We start from the raw sequence: 21,294 nt of genomic DNA, 5'->3' as shown, positions 1-21,294 counted from the left end.
TCATGCTCATTCAGTGTATCTGTTTTTCACCTGCTACCTCTCTTCATTCCTTATCCATTTCACTTGAGTTACTCCTTGATTTTCTGTTCTCATCTGTTTTATTGCAAACCTTCTGATTAGAAGCTATAGCCGGTTTTGCATCTTGTATATTATGTAAGCTAAAGAAGCATTTCATTGGTTTTAAGTGACAGAAAACAATCATTTAGCTAAAAACTGCTTTTCCTCTTTGTGTAGGCACAATCGTTGACAGTATGGAGACAGGCAGATAAACACCATGTACCACGGATATGTTTCTTGAACAAGATGGACAAAAATGGAGCAAGGTACTAAGGTGGTCGAACTTCAGCACTACATCAAAGAAAAGCTGCTTTGTTATGGGACTCTGGAAGATTATTTGGAATTACCTAAGGGGGTTATAATTTAATGAGATATGAATAGTAATATTTCATAAATGAAACGAAGCTTGCAAACGCCCACTTTTCTACTTGTTTGGTGTAAAAACAAAATTTCCTCCAGGTGATCAAAGACTGTTTGATTCATCCTTAGGTGCTAGAAATGACTAAAGTGTGTAGATATAAACAAGCAAACTAGATAAAGGAATGTTCTGAGCTTGCAATTTCTGTGGATATTTCCAAGATTGTTTTCAAATATTTTGTTACATCATATAGGCCTAAATGCAATTGTTAGTCCACAGAATGGATACACTGAATCAATTGCTGAGAGGTAAATTTAACACATAGGTAAATGCTGTTGCTTCTTTGTGTCTCCTTAGTTGAGACTTGTAGTTGAGTTGGACATAAGCTTTAAAATGCTTGTTGAATACATGACTTATATATCTTAGCATCACAGTACTTTTAGTTATTGTATATCAGACAACCTTTGGTGCTTGAAAATCAGATTTCCATACTAATAGAAGCCCCCTCTGTTTGTTTATTACCAGGGGTTACCTGCATGACACATAGTATATATTGGTCATGCTATTCAAAGTGGTTGTCTGTGGACCAGTGCTGGACCGTGAGGTCCGCAGCTCTTTTCTAGGAAAGAAAGAAATAACTGTAGTCAGCAATCACAGAAAAGGTGACAATGTATTGGGGAAAATATCATTATTATAAAACATACATGTGCAGGTGTTTGGGTATGATGTTTTTTCTAATTGCTAGTGTCCTGTCTATCTGAAACTTGGAGGGGGGAAAGTTTAGATAAGATGCTTGAAGATAAACAAATATTTTTCACACTGAATGAGTAATATATTTTTTTCTTAAGTTTTACCCTTGCAGTTGAGAGTATCGAGCAAAAACTGAAGGCTAAGCCTCTGCTTGTACAGGTAATTTGCTTATATTTATTCACATATATTCAAAAAGCTGTCAACATTACAAATGTTAAGACACTTGTTTTAGTAATTGCTTTGATTAATGATGCATATTAAAGTTTGATGTTTCCTTGAAAGTATTCTGTTTTATCTGCTGGGTATTTTTTCAATTCATATACAGTTGCCAGTTGGAGAAGCAAAGACCTTTCGGGGAATAGTTGATGTGGTTACCCAACACCAGATCATTTGGAAGTCTGCAACGGACTTGGATGATGGGAAGATCTTTGAGCTGAAATCCTTGAAAGAAATTAATGACCCTGAGCTGTTAAGGAATGCCACTGAAACAAGGAATGCCTTAATAGAACAAGTAAAGTCCTGAAGTAAATATATGAAAACATTTAATGTTTAAATCCAAAACATAGCAATACGAGGGATGGGTGGAAGGTGCTTTTGCAGCACCTTGTTACTCTCTTACGCTCCTGAAAAGGGTTATTTCAATGTACATAAGACCATCTGGAATGGGATGAGCTCTGGCACAGGGGCCTATGGGGAAGATGGGATTCCTGGAAATTTGACAGTCTCCTTTAGTAAACGGATGTATCACAGCTGACCATGCTGAAGAGTGTCCTTAGAGGCTACTGAGGGAGAAGGAGGGAGGCTATCTACTGCCTGTCTCTTCCATTGCCATGCCTTTATACATATATATTATGCTTGTGCAATCTGGGTAAACCTTGATCCATTTTGGTGCCCCAGATTTCAGTGGGGAGGGGGAGGGAATCCGTTTTTTGGAAGCCTCCTGAATTCAGGAGGACAGAAATCTGTTTTCGACCTGAGAAGACAAAGATTTATTTTCAGTCTGACCCATTGGTGTCAGTGGGGGGAGGGCTTCCCATTTTTAAGGCAAGGGCTAAAAAAATCTCCTTCCTTTTGTATTAAGAGGAGATCCAGGTTTAAGATAAGGGCTTAAGAAACTTTGTTTTCTGTGATCCTTTGCCTTATCTCTTAAGAGAAGACCCAGGTTTAAGGTAAGGGCTTAAGAAACCCCCTACCTGTGATCCTTTCTCTTCTGTACTCTTCTGTTCTCCCATCAAGAAACTCAGAATGTCAAATTAGGAAGATACCAAGCTGGGGTAGGTTAGTATGCCTAGTTCTATCCTGCCTCGTGCTTTTTATTAAACTATTGTTTGTGGCACAATAGCTGAACTGTAGTTGTTTTTCAGCTGTAGTCTATATGTGTTATTTTGTCTTAATTCTCATTATCTCTGATTCCCATATCTAAGACATATAAGCCAAAAGTTAATTTTCTTACAGATAGTAATTACAGGAATTCTATTTTTCACTTTGCTGATGATTTAGAATTATAAATAACGTGTTCTAGTAATTATCTTTTAATGGCTAAATTCTCTTTTAATTGGTAATTGGCAATCTCAGTATAGTTATTCAGAATATGTAACAACAGACATATGTTCTCTTACAAGGTTGCAGACCTGGATGATGAATTTGCGGAATTGGTCCTTGGGGATTTCAGTGAGAGTTTTGATTCATTACCTGCTGATAAGGTATGTGGTTTGGTTATATATTATACGAATTGAATGATATAAAACATTTTGTTCTACTTGTACCTGAAATGATTTTTGCACTGTATTTGTGCTGAAAAAATATAAATGGTGAATATAAATGATAAAGTAGTATGCCAAGTTGAATTGTGGACTTAGTTCTGTGTGGGAGGTTTGGCCCAATTCTATCGTTGGTGGGGTTCAGAATGCTCTGTGATTGTAGGTGAACTACAAATCCCAGCAACTACAACTCCCAAATGTCAAGATTCTATTTTCTGCAAACTCCACCAGTGTTCACATTTGGGCATATTGAGTATTTGTGTAGAGTGTGGTCCAGATCCATCATTGTTTGAGTCCACAGTGCTCTCTGGATGTAGCTCAACTACAACTCCAAAACCAAAGGACACTGCCCACCAAACCCTTCCAGTATTTTCTGTTGGTCATGGCAGAACTGTGTGCCAAGTTTGGTTCAATTCCATCGTTGGTGGGGTTCAGAATGCTCTTTGATTGTACATGAATGACAAATCCCAGAAACTACAACTGCCAAATGACAAAATCAATTTTTGAGTGAAGGACATACATTGGGTTGTTAGGTGTCTTGTGTCCAAATTGGGTGTCAATTCGTCCAGTGGATTTTGTGTTCTGTTAATCCCACAAACGAACAGTACATTTTTATTTATATAGATGATAGATTGAGAATACAACTTACCTCATGATAAGCGTTGAGAGTTTTATGTACATCAAGTACTGGATACAAGGTAGAAGCATGATTCTTAATTCTCTGCTGATTAGGGAATGGCATGTATATCTCTGTATATGTGATTTTTAAAATGTGTCTTTTGAAAGAAATTGACTCACAATATGACCAGAAGAGAATGCATTTAAATCACAACTTAAGGTTAATGTTTTATCTGTATAAACCCTTACATCAAGCTGGTTGGTCTACTTGCACAGTTGAAATTTGACTTTTGCAGCTTCATTCTGCTATACGAAGAGTAACCCTGGCTCAGAAAGCAGTTCCTGTTCTCTGTGGAAGTGCATTAAAAAATAAAGGTGTTCAGCCATTATTGGATGCAATCACCAGATATCTGCCTGCTCCAGATGAATGCAGCTATGATTTTCTGTGAGTAAGAGAATACTTTATTTATTTCAGTGGAAATTAGAATCATATAGTTGAAAGAGACTAGAAGGGCCATTGTGTCCAATCCCGTCATGCAGGAATACACAGTCAGGGTGCTTCTGATGGATGGCCCTCTAACTTCTGTTTAAAAATCTTCAGAGAAAGAGACTATCACACTCCAATGCATCATATTCTTCTGTTTCTAATCTTACCATCAGAAAGTTCTTCCTAAAAGTTAGGTGGGCTCTCTTTTCTTGAACTTTGAATCCATTGCTCTCTGTCCTAGTCTCCAGACTAGCAGAAAATATGCTTGCCCAATCTTCAACATTACATTTTTTCAAATTAAAAAAAGCAATAGCAGAAACAATTGGTTAACAATTCAGAATAGAAATAGGCTGGGATACCAAGAGAGATAAAAGCAGGGGTAAACATGCACTATAAATAAGAACTAGCCCACTGCTGATGATTCCAGTTCAATTCTCGCCACGGCGAAAGGGATTGTGTCCTCATTTTTTTCTACTAAATTGCTTGATTTATTGAGCCTAAAGAATTGATAGTATATATTCATTACCCAGTGAACAGCATCGTAAGCATTTATATTATTTGTAATACAAATGTTTTGACTATTGAATGCCATGCTAAATACGACATGCTTTTCTAACGCAGAGTCAGTTTGTTTTCTTCCCCAGGGAATGGTATAAAGATGATTTGTGTGCTCTGGCATTTAAAGTACTTCATGACAAGCAGCGTGGTCCACTTGTCTTTTTGCGGATTTACTCTGGAAAAATGAAGCCTCAGTCAGCTGTCTATAATATCAACAAAAATTGCACGTAAGTTTAAAAAAAAAAGTACACGAGGAGAAATTACTGAATTTAGAGTTTAGATTCCTTTATGGGATTAATCTCTAAGCTATCTCTTACAGAGAGAGAATGAGCCGCTTGCTTCTGCCATTCGCTGATCAGCAAATAGAAATCTCTTCAGCAACAGCTGGCAACATTGTCCTGACTGTTGGGTTGAAACAGGTAAATAAAAGAAATGAATTTATTTGGAATTGCTTCAATATTACTTTGTTGTTGTTCATTCGTTCAGTCGCTTCTGACTCTTCATGACCTCATGGACTAGCCCACGCCAGAGCTCCCTGTCAGCCGTCACCACCCCCAGCTCCTTCAAGGTCAATACAGTCACTTCAAGGATACCATCCATCCATCTTGCCCTTGGTCGGCCCCTCTTCCTTTTTCCTTCCATTTTCCCCAGCATCATTGTCTTTCTAAGCTTTCCTGTCTTCTCATTATGTAGCCAAAATACTTCATCCTTGCCTCTAATATCCTTCCCTTCAATGAGCAGTCGGGCTTTATTTCCTGAAGTATGGACTGGTTGGATCTTCTCGCGGTCCAAGGCACTTTCAGGACTTTCTTCCAACACCACCGTTCAAAAGCATCTATTTTACTAAGCATCAATATTACTAAATGCTGCCAGTTTCCTACAAAGAGGCTTTTTTTGTATTTCAGGTATTTAACATGATGCTGGTTGATTCCCATTCCTCTTTGTGGTAAACTGGCAGCATTTAGTAATCATCATCACCAATACTACTACCTTTCCACAGTGGTGGATTTGAAATAGTTTAAGGCTGTCCATACTTTGGCTTAGTAATTAATCAGAATGGAGATTGGAGTCAAGAAATGGGACGTGAAAGGCAGCTATGAAGATTCTGAAGTGTAAAGATGTATCACTGAACACTAAAGTTACAATTGTCTATGCCATCTTTGTGTCCATTTCCATTATGGTTGTGAAAACTAGACAGTGAAATACTGATAGGAAGGAAATCGACTCATTTGAAATGTGGTGCTGGAAGAGAGTTCCACAGATAATGTGGACTGCTAAAAAAACAACAGTGAATAGATAGGTCGTAGAGCAAATCAGGCCTGAATTCTCCTGAGAAGCCAGGATGGCTAAACAGACTGTCATACTTGGCTGTATCATGAAAAGACAGTGACAATTGGTAAGGTAGAAGGCAGCAGGAAAAGAGGAAAATCTGTTTTGGATGAATAGACTCAATCAAGAAAGCCATGGCCCTTAATTATATGGTGGCTTGGAAATATTTCATAAAGTTGTCATAAGCCAGTTGACTTGATAGCAGTAAAGTACAACAAGTAACTTTATTGCCTTAATGGCATTTTTAAATTTTGATCTGTCAGAAAATTCCTCTGTACTTACAGTGAATGTACCATATGAGATTTAGTTTTGCGGTAAATACAAATCATCAAAGGGGTTTTGTTTCACTTTTATTTTTTTAATACTGGCAAAGAAAAACTATTAGAGCTTGGCTGCAAACAAAGAACTTTGCTGTAATTACTGTCATCCCTAATGGTTTTCCCTTTGAACTAAGAAAAAGACAACTTTCAGTAATTACTTTTCATCATTATAAAGGAATGAAAGCAAACCAATTATATGTAACAATGCTTTGTGTCACTTGTTGTTTGCCATATGATAGAGTGCCACTGGGGACACCATTGTTTCATCAAAAGCTTCTGCAGTGGCTGCAGCTCGCCAGGCGGGAAGGAATGTGAGGTCACCGCACGGCCAAGATGGAGAAGCGCAGAACCTTCTCTTGGCCGGCATCGAGGTTCCAGAGCCCGTCTTCTTCTGCACCATAGAGCCACCTTCCATGGCCAGGCAAGCAGGTGCAAAACAGTTACTAAAATAGTGGGTCTTGTGTTTTTAGCCAATTTACTCTGCTGAAGAAATAGAGTTTTATCTTAGTTATAGTAAAAATAAGACTGGTGAGAACTCCCACTGGGGGACTGAAAACCAATTTCAACATGTAGAGGCAATAATAATAATAATATTTTATTCTTATACTCCATCTCGATCTCCCCAAAGGAACTCGGGGGTGGTTTATGATTATGGCAATAGTGCTATGATCATGAGTATGTAGTATAGCTGAATACAAAGCTGGTATGGATTTGTAGCTCTAGGTTCAATATATATAACTGCAATATAGCATGTCAGCTATAGTATTTAAAAGGTGCAGGGAGAAAATCTCATTGTAGTTTTTCTTTGGCTTCTGATCCTAATTTTGTCTTTAAATTTTAAACTGCTTGATTTTCATGGTCTGTGTCTTTGCTGGAAGTCAGAATTAAATAGCAGACAGGGTACTAGCAAAGCAGTTTTAGCTGTAATGTCAAAAATTTGATAGTATACCTTTTCCCAAGTATTTAACCTTTTGGGGGGCAGGAAGAACAGTGTACTGATAACTTTGGAAGGCCACTTTTTTCTTTCTGTCTTTTCATTTTTAGATAGTTGTATCTACTGTAGAGTCTCCACAACAGCCTATTGTGCTCTTTATATTTAATACAGTCAATATTTTATCATAGATCTGGATAACGCCTTATCTTCTCTGCAGCGGGAGGATCCAAGTCTAAAAGTCAGGATAGATGCTGACACTGGACAGGTAAAGTCTACTGTGTTCTTTAGGGAGCTTTTATTAGTTTATGTTCCAGTCATCATGCTTTCAATGACAGTAATTGCAACAACTATTGAACTCTCATTCATTCTATATTTGTGATTTGAATTGGCTTAAGAAACTGTAGAGCTTTCTGGTTTTGCAGGGGAAAGTACGGTTACTAAATCAGTTTTGATTTAGAACATGATCTTAGAAGCAACTTCTACTTTAGTACAGAGGTGAGCATATGAAGTCCCAAAGGGCAATTCTTGTGCCCCAAAATTATTTCTAAGAGGAGTGATAGGAATTTCCATCATATTTGGGGTGGCCCTCCTCCCCCAGATTCCTAGGGATCAAAATAAACATTTGTCAACATCTTCTGGAGAGTAAATGTTTCCCTCTACTCTCCCGTAGTTGCCCACTCCTGACACAACCACACATTCTATTATGAACCCCAATTATTGCTATTGAAACAACCTTGAAATATCCAGAGCAGAAAACATATGTTGACATATTGTTTGGTTTGAATAGTTGCTCTCTATTGTTTGCAATCAATCATTCAATCAAATAATGAACAAGAATTCAGTAGGGGGATTTTTCCCCATTTTTTGTTTGTAAACAAGCATGTTGAATGTGCCCAAAACTTGGAGCCTTTGTTTACAACTCTTCAGGTGACAGTGCCATAATCTGCCCATCTTCTAAACTTAGTTCTTTGTGAGTTCACCGACCGAATGCAACCCTGGTATTCTAAATTATCCTGTCTATCTGGATGAAAGTTAATACTTCTAATATTTTTTTTCATGTAATGAAATTCTCCGATATTTACTCAATTTTAAATCCAGATAATACATTTTCCCTACTTCCAGTCACTGTTGTGCTTGGGAACATTAAATAAATAGGAAACATAGGGAAATAGTAATGTTGTACACTATGCTTTTAATGTAATTGCTTATGGCACTTTTTATATATTTGGCAGACTATTCTTTGTGGAATGGGCGAATTGCACATTGAGATTATTCATGATCGAATCAAACGTGAATATGGACTTGAGACCTATCTTGGGCCTCTTCAGATAGCTTACAGAGAAACGATCCAAAAGTCGACTGGGGCTGTAGGTAAAGTAACAAGTATGATCTTGCAACAGATTGTGTTCAAACTAGTAACGACACTTTAAAAGAGAGCTTTCTTCAGCAGGACATTTAGCATGATGTTTGGTGTTCCATTTTATCCCAGATACACTGGACAGGACCATAGGAGAAAAACGACACCAAGTGACCATAGAACTGGGAGTCAGACCATGGGAGGGGGAAGTGCCAGCAACAACACCAGTGATTGAATATTCTGAAAGCATCTGTGATTCACTTCTGCCAGAGCTTCGTGAAGCTATAGAAACTGGAATTAGTAATTCTTGTCTTCAAGGTAATTCTTGTCTTCGAGTGCCACTCCAACTTACATTTTGAATGTATTAAATTGCTTTTTGAAATTGCTTTAAAAAAAAGGTTTTGTGAAAAGATTTCTTGTGCATTCTTAACAGTAGGAAGGAAAACAAAGGCATTTTATATGTATAAAATTAGGTATCAGCCATGATGTAAGGATTAGATTTGTTCAACTAAGGCTCTGGAGAAATAAGGTCAAACAAGGGAGGCCCACATTGGGTAAGGCGTGATTTCAGGCTCAGAGGGAGGCAATAGCAATCCTCCTGAACAAATCCTGCCAGAAAAGAAAACACATGATAGGTTTATGGTCATGTAAGTCTAAAATGCCTTGAAGTCACACAATAACAAAGTACAATCCCATGGACAGCATTTCATCCTGTTTTCCACTGTTGCCACAAAACAGACTGGAAACTTATGTACAGAATTGAGAGCAGAACTATTCTGATGGAGAAACAGAGGAAGAAATAAGGAATTCTTTAAGCAATGAAAGAAAGCCAATGATTGAGAGAAAAAGTGGAATGAAAGCATTCATGAAATAACAGGAGAGGATGGAGCTGAATACAAAGGCTTTGCAGCAGGAAACGGAATAATTCTAAGCAGATCTTGTCAACTGATCAGTTTAAAGTGCTCTGGTCCCCTCTTGTCTTCCTCATGGTATTGGGGGGGGGGGGGGCATAATCTGGATTCCTGCTCTCAAAAAATCTAAGCATTATAGTTTATGTATCGTTCTTCTAAATCAAACTTCTGAAGCTCTTTGCTCTCACCCCCCCCCCCCCATCTGTTGTGCTTTGTCACTGTAACTTTTTTTGAGTATTGTTTCAAATTTTGCTTTCTGAAGGCCAGAATATGTAATATCTGATTTTTGATAGGTTTTCATCTGCAATAGTTTTTGGCTTATGAAAGGGATTTTTGTTTTGTTCATTTGTGTGCACCTGCCTTAATGAGTTTCACTCAGAACGAAATGATCTGGCTGTGCTTGAAATCACACCTTTTATTGAAATGTTTATTCTGTAATGACATGCTGTGTAACTTGTGTTTTGCACTGTAGGACCACTTCTGGGGTTCCCAGTTCAAGATGTAGTAGTGACAGTACATGCAGTGGCCGCAAACGTAGATGTATCACCGACAATGGTTTCGGCTTGCGTTTCTCGCTGTATGCAAAAGGTATTAAGAATGAAATAGTCTTCCAATCTTTTCAAGGCCAATTTGAATCAAATCTCAGCAGATGCCTAGAACTCATTGTGTATTGTAGAAAATGTAGAAGTTGTTTTACTTGCTTTGGAAAGTAATGTTTCTTTTTAAAGGCTCCCAAAAGCAAGGTTGTAATTTACAGGCTATTTTGTTTCTGTTTGTCTACTTATTCATCTTTATTACTGTTAAATCTGGTGCTTTTTGAAATTTGGCCCATTAGGCTTTAAAGAAAGCTGATAAACAAGTGCTGGAGCCTCTCATGAACATGGAAGTCACCGTGGGGGAAGACCACCTTGGTGCAGTCCTTGGTGACCTTGCACAGAGAAGGGGAAGCATTCAGGAGATTCAGAGTCGCCAAGATAACAAAGTTGTGATTGCATCTGTTCCACTAGCAGAAATGATGGTAGGGGTTTATGTTGCTAAAGCAAGCTGCATCTTTGTCTTATTTTGTCCTTTAGGGGTTTTTTTGGGCAGCTCATGTGTACAAAGACAACACTACAAATGTGGCTTTCAAGATTAGAAAATGTGGGAAGTTTATGAAACGATTATTTTTGAGCATGCTGCCTACGAGGAAGTAGGACTTCCTAGCTTCATCGCAGAAATTGAATTCAGCATCCAACATTCATTATAGAACATGGTAGATGAAGCTTTTTTTTTTGGCTTGCTATATTGACTCTGCCTAGAACAGTGGTTCCCAACCTTTTTTTGACTAGGTACCACTCTCCAACATTAGTACCAAAAGGGTTACAAATCAGTTTTTGGTCAACTTTAGATTCAGTTTGGTTATTTGGGGTGCCGATTCAGAAAATTGCATTGGATAGACCACATCAGCTCTAGTTTCTTATACAGAACATATGCCATCCAGTAGTTGCCATCTGCCCACCCACAGAAAACTATATTTAATAATCTAGAGCTGATGTGCTAGTAGTAATCTCTTGTGGATAGTCAGCCTCTCCCCTCCCGAAATCCCTGTTGCCTCGGTACTATAAGAGAGTTTCACGAGACCAGTCTCTCTCATTGTAGCGGTGTAGTAACGGTGAGGCTGCGGACCATATTTTAGTTCTTGCAGACCACTGGTGGTCCACAGACCACAGGTTGGGAAGCACTGGCCCAGAAGCCTGTTCTAGGATGAGGAGCTCCCATCTTAGCTATGCTCATAAACAGGAAGACTGGAATGGCAGCCTTCTTAGATAAGGATCTTTTGCTCTTGTAGCAGCTCAGAAGTAAAAATCTTAACTAACCCTCACCCGAAAGTGCAAAACGGTATGTTGTGTAGCTAGTCTCCTGTACCCTGCCATCACCTTATCCAGCCAGCATATTCCTTTCTCCTGCTGATTCTTCTGTTGTACTTTGAACTGTAGCAGTGAGCCTGAAAATAAGCCAAGGAATACCTATTTGTTAAGTCTCTTCACAGGTGCTTCTATATCAGGCTTGAGCAAATTTTGGCCTTCCAAGTGTTTTGGACTTCAACTCTCATGGCTCCTAACAACCAGTAGGCTGTTAGGAATTGTGGAAGCTGAAGTCCAAAACACCTGGAGGGCCGAAGTTTGCCCATGCCTGATATATATGAAGCTCTTTCTCTGTACTACTATCCTGCTAAATCATTGGAAGTATTCTAAAAAGTAAGCCATCACACAGACAGATCACTTGTGCAATAGATGCATTAGGACCCCTCCTAAGTCATTTAAAAGTGATTCTTGTGATGTACTGCTAACTTTATATTTTGTTTCCATCCTAGGGGTATTCAACACATTTGCGGTCCTTAACCTCAGGCACTGCTACATTTACTTTGGAACTGGCAAGTTACCAAGCAATGAGCCTCCCTGAGCAGATGGCTCTGCTTCATAAGAGGAGTGGCCTGGTATAATGCTCTGGATGAACAAAGGGTTGCTTTTATCCGGGAAGAAGACACTGTGAGATAATTTTGCATGTGGCCACAACTGCAAATCTACTGCCAGTTGTGTTTTGAGATGTATAATGATTCCCATCTTTAAAAATATGCACCAATTCTTAATGTTGTGATGAGGACCGATTATTTCATTACCAGAATAAAACCAAAAAACACATCCCTTATGAACAATCACTTCTTAAGCCACCTAGTCTTTTCCTTAATGTAGATCTATCCTGGAATTGGTTTGTGGCTTTCCTATTAGATAGTTTGTGCAGATCAGAAGAGCAGTGGTATGTTTACAATTTCCCATATTCAAGGCACAAAATAAATGCTTTTCATTGTTTATTGAAAGTAAAATGGCTGCCCTGGCTCACTGGGATTCTGTGTCCCATATGTTTTTATAAACAATTAATTTTAATTTCTCTTTAAAAAATCCAATAACATTTATTTTGAAACATTTAAAAGGAAAGAATGTTGCCTACATGTAGAATGCTAGAATTTCAAAATGACATTGTTTCAGTGCAATTGTTTACAAAGTGGCAGGTTTCCTTCTCAGAAAGGCACAATGGGTATCTTTATTTCTGGAGTCTGTTATGAGTCTCTTCCTTCATGGCTGCAGTATCCAACAAACAAAGGCTGTGCTGCTATTCCACGCCTGCAGGGAAGAAAAAGGTGTGAATTAATCCATCCTAAACATTTAATATCATGCCAACAAGTTTTCCTAAACTGTTTTATAAAGTAAGACTTTGCTTCTAGGCATCTGATTTCAAGTAACAATGGAAATGGCTTGGTAAGTCATCTCTTGCAACTATGCTGCGAATACTAAATAAAGCCTTTTTAAAACTGAAATTTTATCTGGCACATGGCTCAACTCTCTCTTAAACCATAGTTATCCAAACTGCACTGCGTGACTAGAAGTGAACATTTTTAGCAAGGGCAGTCAAGAGATGTTGGTGGTTTGTGTTTCTCTTTGTACCATCTATCAGCAACATAATCTCCGCCATTAAAACCATAAAACAAAAATAAGTAAGACACAATATCTCACATGATTAGATGGAACCAACATTAGCATAAATTCAGCAATAGAAAACATTAGTGCAAACGTTTAACACTAAAACTCTTAAGGCCTGGAGCGTTATTGAGTTTCTTATCTGGTTCTGAGAAGATTACACTTAAGGATTAGAGGGTTCTTTGTGGGAAGCATCCTAGCCTACAATCAGACTTCTTTGCTTTTTTTTTTTTTTTTTTTTGTCAGTAGCGACTTGAGAAACTGCAAGCCGCTTCTGGTGTGAGAGAATTGGCCTTCTGCAGGGACGTTGCCCGGATGTTTTGATGTTTTACCATCCTTGTGGGATGCTTATGATTGTTATGATAATGGAAATGGCTACTATGACTGTTTAATTATTGTTATTGTTTTAATCTATTGTGTATTTATGGTTTTTTATGTTATTGTATATTGTGATATTGTGGCATCGAATTGCTGCCTGTGTTAGCCACTCACTCCCTCGGGGATTGAGAAAGGCGGGGTGTAGAAATGTTGTAAATTAAATAAATAATAATGCTTCTCTCATGTCCCCGCATGGGAAGCTGGAGCTGACAGAGGGAGCTCAACCCACTCTTCCCGGATTTGAACCTCTGACCTGTTGGTTTTCAGTCCTGCTGGCACAAGGATTTAACCCACTGGGGGCTTCGACTTCGTTGCTGAGAAAGGCCTTTTCCCTCATTGTCATCCACAGAAAGGCCCTTAGGAATATACTACTGTCTGTCACAGTAATCTGAATAAGGATGTGCATGTATTCTGTTAGGTTTTCTTTGCTGATATTTAGGTTCCAACAACTTATGACTTGGATGGATATAAAACCTGATTACTAAATAGGAGATAGAAAATACTGATCTATACATACGCGCATATGCACCAGAAAATGATAGGGAATACGGATGGTATAGTAGTATAAGCCTTTATATGTCTACTTCAAAGAAAAATCTGCTAAATTGAATGACACTTATTTTAAGTATGTTGGTACAGGATTCTGCCAGCCTTGCTCAGCTTCTCACCTAAGCATGCGACAACGATGTTCATTAAGTCTGTTATAAGCATCTTCAATGTCTGTTACATTTTTACTGCTCCACAGTCTCTCCCCAATAGCAGATGCCCGAGGCCTGGAATTACAAGAGATGAAATACTTTATTTAAAATTTGTCAGAATTTGGTTTAAAACAGCAGTAGGCAAAGTGTAGCTTTTTGGACCCTAACATAGCTTTAAAAATATCCATTTGCAACCCCTTTCAGTCTGAGAAATCTTTATTTGACCCTGGATAAAAAAAGTATATAAGATGGGTATAAAAATGAGGCATTTACTGGTAACGAATCAGTCTTGCTAAACAGATTGACTGCCTTTTTATGAAGTATAGCTGAATCATTGTCTGCACCTTTTAAAAAAAATTGGGAGTTGAATTTTAAGGACCTTTTTGTCCCCAAATGGTCCTAAAGTGCAGTCTTTTTCTTCCTCTAACATTGCAAAACCCCCAAAGCTTTCCACTTTAAAGAAAAGAAAAACTGCTCTAAAATCAGCCCAAACAATCCTTATCCATGTGCCATTGCCCATCTCCAATTATTTACAATGGAGGCTTATTAAGCTGTGGCCTTACATGAAACATACTGAATCGAAGCTTACTTTTCTTTGAACAAAACAGACTGCAAAAGAGGCCATGTATGGTCTGCAAACAGGACTTTCCCTATCTGGGCTACAGTCAAATTCACCTTTTTAGTTCCAAATATAACAGAATTGGTGCATCTAAGCATATAAATGTCATTTTCTGGGAGCTGTGGAAGAAATCAGTTAGTATTCTTTTCCTCATTCTACTCAACCAAAGCTACTCTGGGACATACTGAAAACCTCTGACCATTTGATGCTTCATGGCAAGCAGGAAAGATGACATAGGCCAGATGGAAAATAATGACATCTGCTAGAGTCTTCCAGGGTCTTGGTGCTGCTTTAATTCTTTTATGTCTGGCTATAGGAACACAGTGAGACATTTCTTCAATCTTGCCTGCTCTCCACAAAGAAGGAAATGACTGTGCTGGGGGGTTCAGGAAGCCAAGCAGTAAGTTAGGGGCATCAGATGGCTCAACCTAGCATAGGTCTGCATGTGAACCTATTATGCGATGCTAAATCAATACTGAATTCCATTGCTTCAGTCACTCTACAATAGTTATAACTAATAGGCTTGGATAACCACGGAAAAATTTGGTTCTAAACTCGTTTCGTTTTTAGGGGGGCCCTTGCGTTTCGTTTTTTTAAAAGAATTCTGAAATTTTCCTTTAAAAAAGTTCGAAATATACGAAATTTCGTAAAATTACGAATCGATTCGTTAATGGCGGGCGCGATTGCGCAATATGCTAAAAAACCCTCCAAATGGGACAGGGGGAACTTCTGAAGCTTCCCTCTCCCTCTGTTGTTGACTGTTGGTGTGATAATTTATTTTTTATTACTGATAAAACAAACAACTATAAAACTTGCACCAGACATACGGAAATAATTACGAAACAATTTCGAAACAATTTTGAACCAATTACGAAACAATATGAAATAAATTGGAAAAATTGTTTCAATTTTTAATTAATCCTCACAGTAGTCCTGCATGGCTCAATATTGGATCGTAAGCTAATTTAAATACGAATTAATAACGAATTACGAAATTAACGAACGAAACCGCCCAAGCCTAATAACTAATACACATCTAAGTGGCATAGGATCACCTTGCTAATGAGATGATGACTTCAGCTCCTAGTAACAAAAACACCACTTTGAGGGACTTTAAAAGAGAATAAAGAAAGAAGAAAATAATTCTTTGGGAAGTAATATGTTTAAAATCAGTTTTTTTTAGAGTTAAGGTTCATCAGGACCATTGTATCTGTCCTTGGAAAAAGATAATGATGAACTATACCAGAGTCTGGACATGAAGTTAGTTGCATCCACATATTCTCCCCAAAGACAGGCTTCACCACCAATCACCAGGTCTTTTTGACTTTTGCATCCTGTATTAAATAAGGTTGGGGTGGGGGGAGAGAACAATCTCAATTCATATTCTAAAAACATGTTGTCTGATGCTTTTTTTCCATTATGTGTCATTGATGAAACACTCTCAGGACTGGCAAGCATGGAAATAGTCAAAGTGGGTTCTATTATTGTGCCACTCTTTAGATAGAAAAATGTTTGCTGGGGTGAGTCAATACTCCAAATCGGTAGTACAACCTCGCCCCGCTCATAAAAAAACAGGACTGACTGCTTTGATTTTACATTACCTTAGAATCACAAATACAATTCTCTTTGTTCAGGAAGAAAAATGAATAAGAAAAAACATCTATAATCAGTTGTTCCGCAGAAGCGGTTTGTCCTACATGGTTAAGGTAGAATACAATGGGATCTTGAAGTGGAGAGTTAATGTGGGTGAAAAAGGCTGTGACTAAAAGTATAGGTTCAAGATGTCAATTTAAATGTGACAGCTAAACAAGTACTATACACAAAATGCTTTCACTGCAACCAATGGGACTTTTAAATATGGCTAGTTTTGATTGGATTAAACACACACAAATAGGCAATCACAAGACTCCTACAAACCCAGGAAATTCAGTGGTTCTACGTTATAGTATTTCTTCCAGTCCTGGCCATAACTAATGATGTCCAGATACCAAGGTGCCGCTAGAATTGCAGGGTGCCCTTCTTTTGTTACTTTTCTCAGTTCTTCTTGAAAATTTCTTGACATCCACACTTCAACTACGGTATCTGGCTGTAGCTGAAAAATCAAAATATATGAATTGTTACAATGCAAGGTAAAGCAATGGTATTCCCCTTAGTAACCTATGGATCATAAGGAAGGCTGAGCAAAGGAAAATTGACACTTTTGAACTGTGGTGTCGGGAGGAAAATTCTGAGAGTGCCTTGGACCGCAAGAAGATCAAACCAGTCCATACTCCAGGAAATAATGCCCGACTGCTCACTGGAGGGAAAAATATTAGAGGTAAAGATGAAGTATTTTGGCCACATAATGAGAAGACAGGAAAGCTTGGAGAAGATAATGATGCTGGGGAAAATTGAATAAAAAAAGGAAGAGGGGCCAACCACAGGCAAGATGGATGGTATCCTTGAAGTGACTGGCTTGACCTTGAAGGAGCTGGAGGTGGCCACAGCCAACAAGGAGCTCTGGCATGGGCTGGTCAATGAGGTCACGAAGAGTTGGAAGCGACTGAATGAATAACCAACAAAAGAATGCAGGCAATCCACCCTGATATTGTGCTTGCAGCTTTGTACAGACTGGAAGCAAACAAGTGACATAAAGTTATTACAAGTGTTTTTGTGTACTTCTTGCTGTCCTTCTTTGCACAATGTTAAGTTTTCCCCATTCCAGAAGTCAAGTAATCTGAATTGTGTAGGGAAAGACGACAATATCAGATTCTCCACTATTCACATGCACAGTGATAGTGGTAGATCAAGGTCAACTCTGCTGAGTTTTTTGGGGGATTTCTATGGGGCTTAAATCACTCTGAACTACCCACAATATTTCAAAAAGGAAGATAAGATGAGAAGGAATAATGACCTAAGAGTATAGTAGAGTGATTTAAGCCCCATAGGATGATTTTATACAAGCAAGGGATGAAACACGAGCCACAGCGAGGGATAGGAAGGTTGAAGAAATAGTAATAAATGCATAGAAATAAAATGACACACCTGCAAAAAGAAGGAACAAGACTACAAGGGGTATGACGTGCTTCTGTACCCAGCCTAAACAGATAGGTAAAGCTTTTCTTGCAAAGCTTCTTTTCCCTGCTAGAACTGTGTTGGCCTTCTAATCATGCTAACAAATACTGAGGGTCTGAAATAGTTGTCTATATCAAAGTTCAAGCTTTTCTTGCTTCGTGTGTGTGTGTGTAGCCAAGGCGCTTTCTCTGCTATTTTTCTCAGCCCCACCACTAAACCAATTTTGCCAAGTCACTGGCCTTCAGCCAATGATCAACCCAATTGGGAGGGAGACAGCAGCTTCAAATAATCCACTTGCCAGCCCAGGGAGCAAATCTTGCTTGCCCAATTTCAGCCCATCCAATATTTATTTGCTTTTTCATCAAAGGAACTTACTCCCTCAGTGGAATTAGGAGGGAAAGGATCCCCTGCTCACCTCTTGGAGATGGGGCTGATCACATAATGGGAGATGGGAATAATCACATTCAGAAGGTGAGTGGGATGGAGAAGGAGTTATCCTAGCCTGGTAAGAATCAAAACATTGCGAAACTTGAGAATGTGGAGAGCCAACTCTGTATCTGAGATGAATTAAGGTGTGCAGGTTGTCTCTCATGCCACAATTGCCTCTTAAAGACCTTCTGTTTCACCTTCTATTTCACCTAAGCAAAGCAGGGGGGATACTAGAGAAATGAGATAATGGGGGCATACAGGAAAAGGAGCCAGGATAAGTGGAGGCATAGCCCTTGTCCCTCCTCTTCCTGTGTCCTACATGCCACGTGAATATTTTGTTCAGGCACGATAGAAAAGGAGACAGACTACACTGTGGAAATAGTGTGGTGGCAGCGCATAGAATCTGTTCCTCCTCTTCCTCCCTATGGGACCATGGCAGGAAGCTCCCCCTGGGGACCACAGCAGCAGCACCTCATCTCCACCTCTGGGAGTTATTTGTGTTTTTTCCACTTTTGCAGGAGAGGGAGGGCCAACTGCACAAGAAAATACTTTCTAAGCTGCAAATCAAAACATTTTGCAAATCTTACCTGCACATCATTATCAAAGACTTCCTGCCAGACTATCGACTTCTTATTTACAGAAGACATCATGTCCAATATTCTAAGACAAAGTAATCAGAAAAAATACATTCCTGTAATTCAATTATAATTATTTTAGCAAGATTGGATCCTAAATAAGCTTAAAGTATAGTAAAAATGTACTAAAGATATAGTAAAAATGTACTAAAGATATACAGCAGAGGGAGCTTATCTTGTCTTCTGCCCATGTTATTTGTTCACACAGGGCCCTTCCACATAGCCATATAACCCAGAATATCATGGCAGAGAATCCCACAATATTTGCTTTGAACTGGTTATATGAGTCCACACTGCCAGATATTCCAGTTCAAAGCAAAAAAATGTGGGATTTTATTCAGCTGTGTGGAAGGGCCCTAGCCCATGCCCTTTTCTGCAGAGGGAAAATTTGGGAGATGGGACTAGCTGATTTTAAAGCAGCCTTTCTATTGTTAAAACATTTCCTGAACGCGATGATAACCTGAATGAGTATTTTACTTCTATTTTAAGAGAAGGAACTCTTTGGCAGCCACATCAACCTGAATAGAGAAATCCCCTCCGATTTTGAAAGCTTAACAGGGTAGAGCAGGCATGGGCAAACGTCAGCCTTCCAGGTGTTTTGGACTTCAAGTCTCACAATTTTTAGCAGCCAGTAGGCTGTTAGGAATTGTGGGAGTTGAAGTCCAAAACACCTGGAGGGCTGAAATTTGTCCATGCCTGGAGCAGAGCATCGTGAATACTTGGGTGGAAGACTACCAAGTAATATCAAGCATTTCTAGGTAGGGCTGTGGAAAATGCTCTTTGAAGTCGAGAACTGTTACCCTCCAGAGCTGAAACAATGAGGCTAGATGGTATGACTCAATATAAGACAGTTTTTGTGTTCCTATTATCACAGACTCATGTTATCAATCATATCCAATTGCCACTGCCCTGACTACAAAGGGAGACAAGAAGAGGCAGTATTTTCCCCTCTTTCAGGGTTGTGTCTTCAGACTGTAAGCATGAGGGCAAGGAACTATGTTTTCTTGCCCCTTTTCTGCTAAAGCACCTGTCAGGTGCAGGCCCCTTTTGCATCATGGACAGTAATGGCATTAAATAAACAAACAGCATCCAACACTCTATATTAGATAATATAATATAGGTGTATAATATATAGATACTTATATACTTATCTCCAAGGTAGTGTATCCCACTATTAAATAGCTCTATTGTCTGGAAATAATCCCTAATGTTTCAGTGAAATCTGTTTTCTTATAGTTTGAATTTATGCTCCTTGTCCTAGTTTCTGGAGCAGTAGAAACAAGCTTTCTGCATCACTGCTTTCTCAGCCAGTAGGTAGTTTTTGGTAAAACATTTTACGGAAATTTTAAAAAATCTTGGGACAAAAATATTAACTGACTTATCTAACTTTCCTGCTGCATAATCCGGCCTCAAGTCCATAGAGAGTTAATTCCAAATTTCATATTAAACCACTGTTTTGCCAGTTTGTTTGTGCTAAAAATAGAGTGAGGTTTTTGTGTGAGTATTAACATTGCAAGTCAACTGTCCCCTTTCTGACAGTGAAAAGGGTGGTGATCCTTTTCTGGAGGTTTTTAAACTTAGCCTGGATGGCATCTGTTAGGGGTGTTTAGTTTAGATTGTATGTTCTTGCCTGGAAGATGGTTGAACTGGATAGCCCTTGGGGTCTTCTCCACCTCTATGACTGTATGATTCGTATTGATGACAACAGTACTGTGCGCATTTGAAGGAGGTAGCAAGAAGACAAAAGCAGACTTACTCAAAAGAGAAACTCACTTCTCAATGTAATAGGATTCCAGTTTAGAATAACTAAACCAAAACCCATGTTTCTTCATGAACTCTGTCACATCAGGATTGGATTTCCTATAAAGATAAAGATATGATGTAATACTTCCTACCAAGGTATTGAGGGTCCATGTCTCTTGTCCCCTTCAAAGGTCTACCACATGATAAAAAAATATGTATAGGATACACTAAGAATGCTGTAGTGGAAAAGGACTGCCTTCTTGAGGCCTTGTTTGAGGAGGAGGAGGAGGGGCTCTTTGGTGGGGTTTTGTGCTTCTCAATTGGAGCCCACCACTTCTGTAGTGCTTCAGGGAGAAAGTAGTTCTTCCCTGGATGATGGGAATGGTTTTACAGACAGATCTGTTTTTAGTGAGGCTGTTTCACATGAAAAGCTGCCAGAGGCTCTGCTTCCAGAGGCTCTCCTTGACCCTGGGAAAAATGTCAGGGAGGTGTAAGATGCTGGATTGTTGCCCATTGCTCAGAGTCTTCAGTTACAGTGAGATAGTGTCAAGCAAAGGTAATTAAGTTTGAAAGATAAAATCAAGGATTACAGGTGTTAGTTAATTAGAGTCTCCATGGGAACCAATTTGGTTTATTAAGCTAACCCCTAGGATTGCTCTGTGTGAAAGCAACTTCGTACTTTCTGACTAAGATCACCTTTTTCTTTCACTCCGTGAATTGAGATTCTGGCCTTGCTTTCATTGTTTGGGATTGGCGACTCTCGTTTGGATACAGTTCTTGGTCT

General features: G+C 38.9%; 2 protein-coding genes across 5 annotated transcripts in view; one reads left to right on the top strand and one right to left on the bottom strand.

Moving 5' to 3' along the window:
* Nucleotides 1–12,794, top strand: part of GFM2 (GTP dependent ribosome recycling factor mitochondrial 2) — a 21,327-nt gene extending 8,533 nt beyond the window's left edge. Inside the window, exons 7-20 of one of the 2 annotated variants that reach the window (XM_060761662.2) lie at nucleotides 235–323; nucleotides 1,264–1,324; nucleotides 1,491–1,676; nucleotides 2,788–2,868; nucleotides 3,840–3,988; nucleotides 4,675–4,815; nucleotides 4,908–5,007; nucleotides 6,477–6,666; nucleotides 7,360–7,436; nucleotides 8,404–8,542; nucleotides 8,661–8,846; nucleotides 9,912–10,027; nucleotides 10,275–10,457; nucleotides 11,793–12,794. In XM_060761662.2, the coding sequence (XP_060617645.2) occupies nucleotides 235–323; nucleotides 1,264–1,324; nucleotides 1,491–1,676; nucleotides 2,788–2,868; nucleotides 3,840–3,988; nucleotides 4,675–4,815; nucleotides 4,908–5,007; nucleotides 6,477–6,666; nucleotides 7,360–7,436; nucleotides 8,404–8,542; nucleotides 8,661–8,846; nucleotides 9,912–10,027; nucleotides 10,275–10,457; nucleotides 11,793–11,921 (1,827 nt within the window). In that variant the 3' untranslated portion in view covers nucleotides 11,922–12,794. Of the gene's footprint in view, nucleotides 1–234; nucleotides 324–1,263; nucleotides 1,325–1,490; nucleotides 1,677–2,787; nucleotides 2,869–3,839; nucleotides 3,989–4,674; nucleotides 4,816–4,907; nucleotides 5,008–6,476; nucleotides 6,667–7,359; nucleotides 7,437–8,403; nucleotides 8,543–8,660; nucleotides 8,847–9,911; nucleotides 10,028–10,274; nucleotides 10,458–11,792 lie in introns of those variants that run through there. The other variant, XR_009630597.2, reaches the window with a different exon arrangement.
* Nucleotides 12,275–21,294, bottom strand: part of HEXB (hexosaminidase subunit beta) — a 27,774-nt gene continuing 18,754 nt past the window's right edge. For 2 of the 3 annotated variants that reach the window (XM_060761670.2, XM_060761671.2), the window contains 6 exons: nucleotides 20,541–20,627; nucleotides 18,720–18,792; nucleotides 16,567–16,741; nucleotides 15,893–15,983; nucleotides 14,001–14,105; nucleotides 12,275–12,600 (listed from right to left, as the gene is read on the bottom strand). In XM_060761670.2, the coding sequence (XP_060617653.2) occupies nucleotides 12,537–12,600; nucleotides 14,001–14,105; nucleotides 15,893–15,983; nucleotides 16,567–16,741; nucleotides 18,720–18,792; nucleotides 20,541–20,627 (595 nt within the window). In that variant the 3' untranslated portion in view covers nucleotides 12,275–12,536. The remainder of the gene's footprint in view (nucleotides 12,601–14,000; nucleotides 14,106–15,892; nucleotides 15,984–16,566; nucleotides 16,742–18,719; nucleotides 18,793–20,540; nucleotides 20,628–21,294) is intronic. The other variant, XR_010909345.1, reaches the window with a different exon arrangement.

Source organism: Anolis sagrei, chromosome 2 (genome assembly GCF_037176765.1).
Source record: "Anolis sagrei isolate rAnoSag1 chromosome 2, rAnoSag1.mat, whole genome shotgun sequence".
Classification (NCBI taxonomy): Eukaryota; Metazoa; Chordata; class Lepidosauria; order Squamata; family Dactyloidae; genus Anolis; species Anolis sagrei.
The sequence above is the reverse complement of the archived record's forward strand: the minus strand, read 5'-3'. Positions and strand labels throughout refer to the sequence as shown.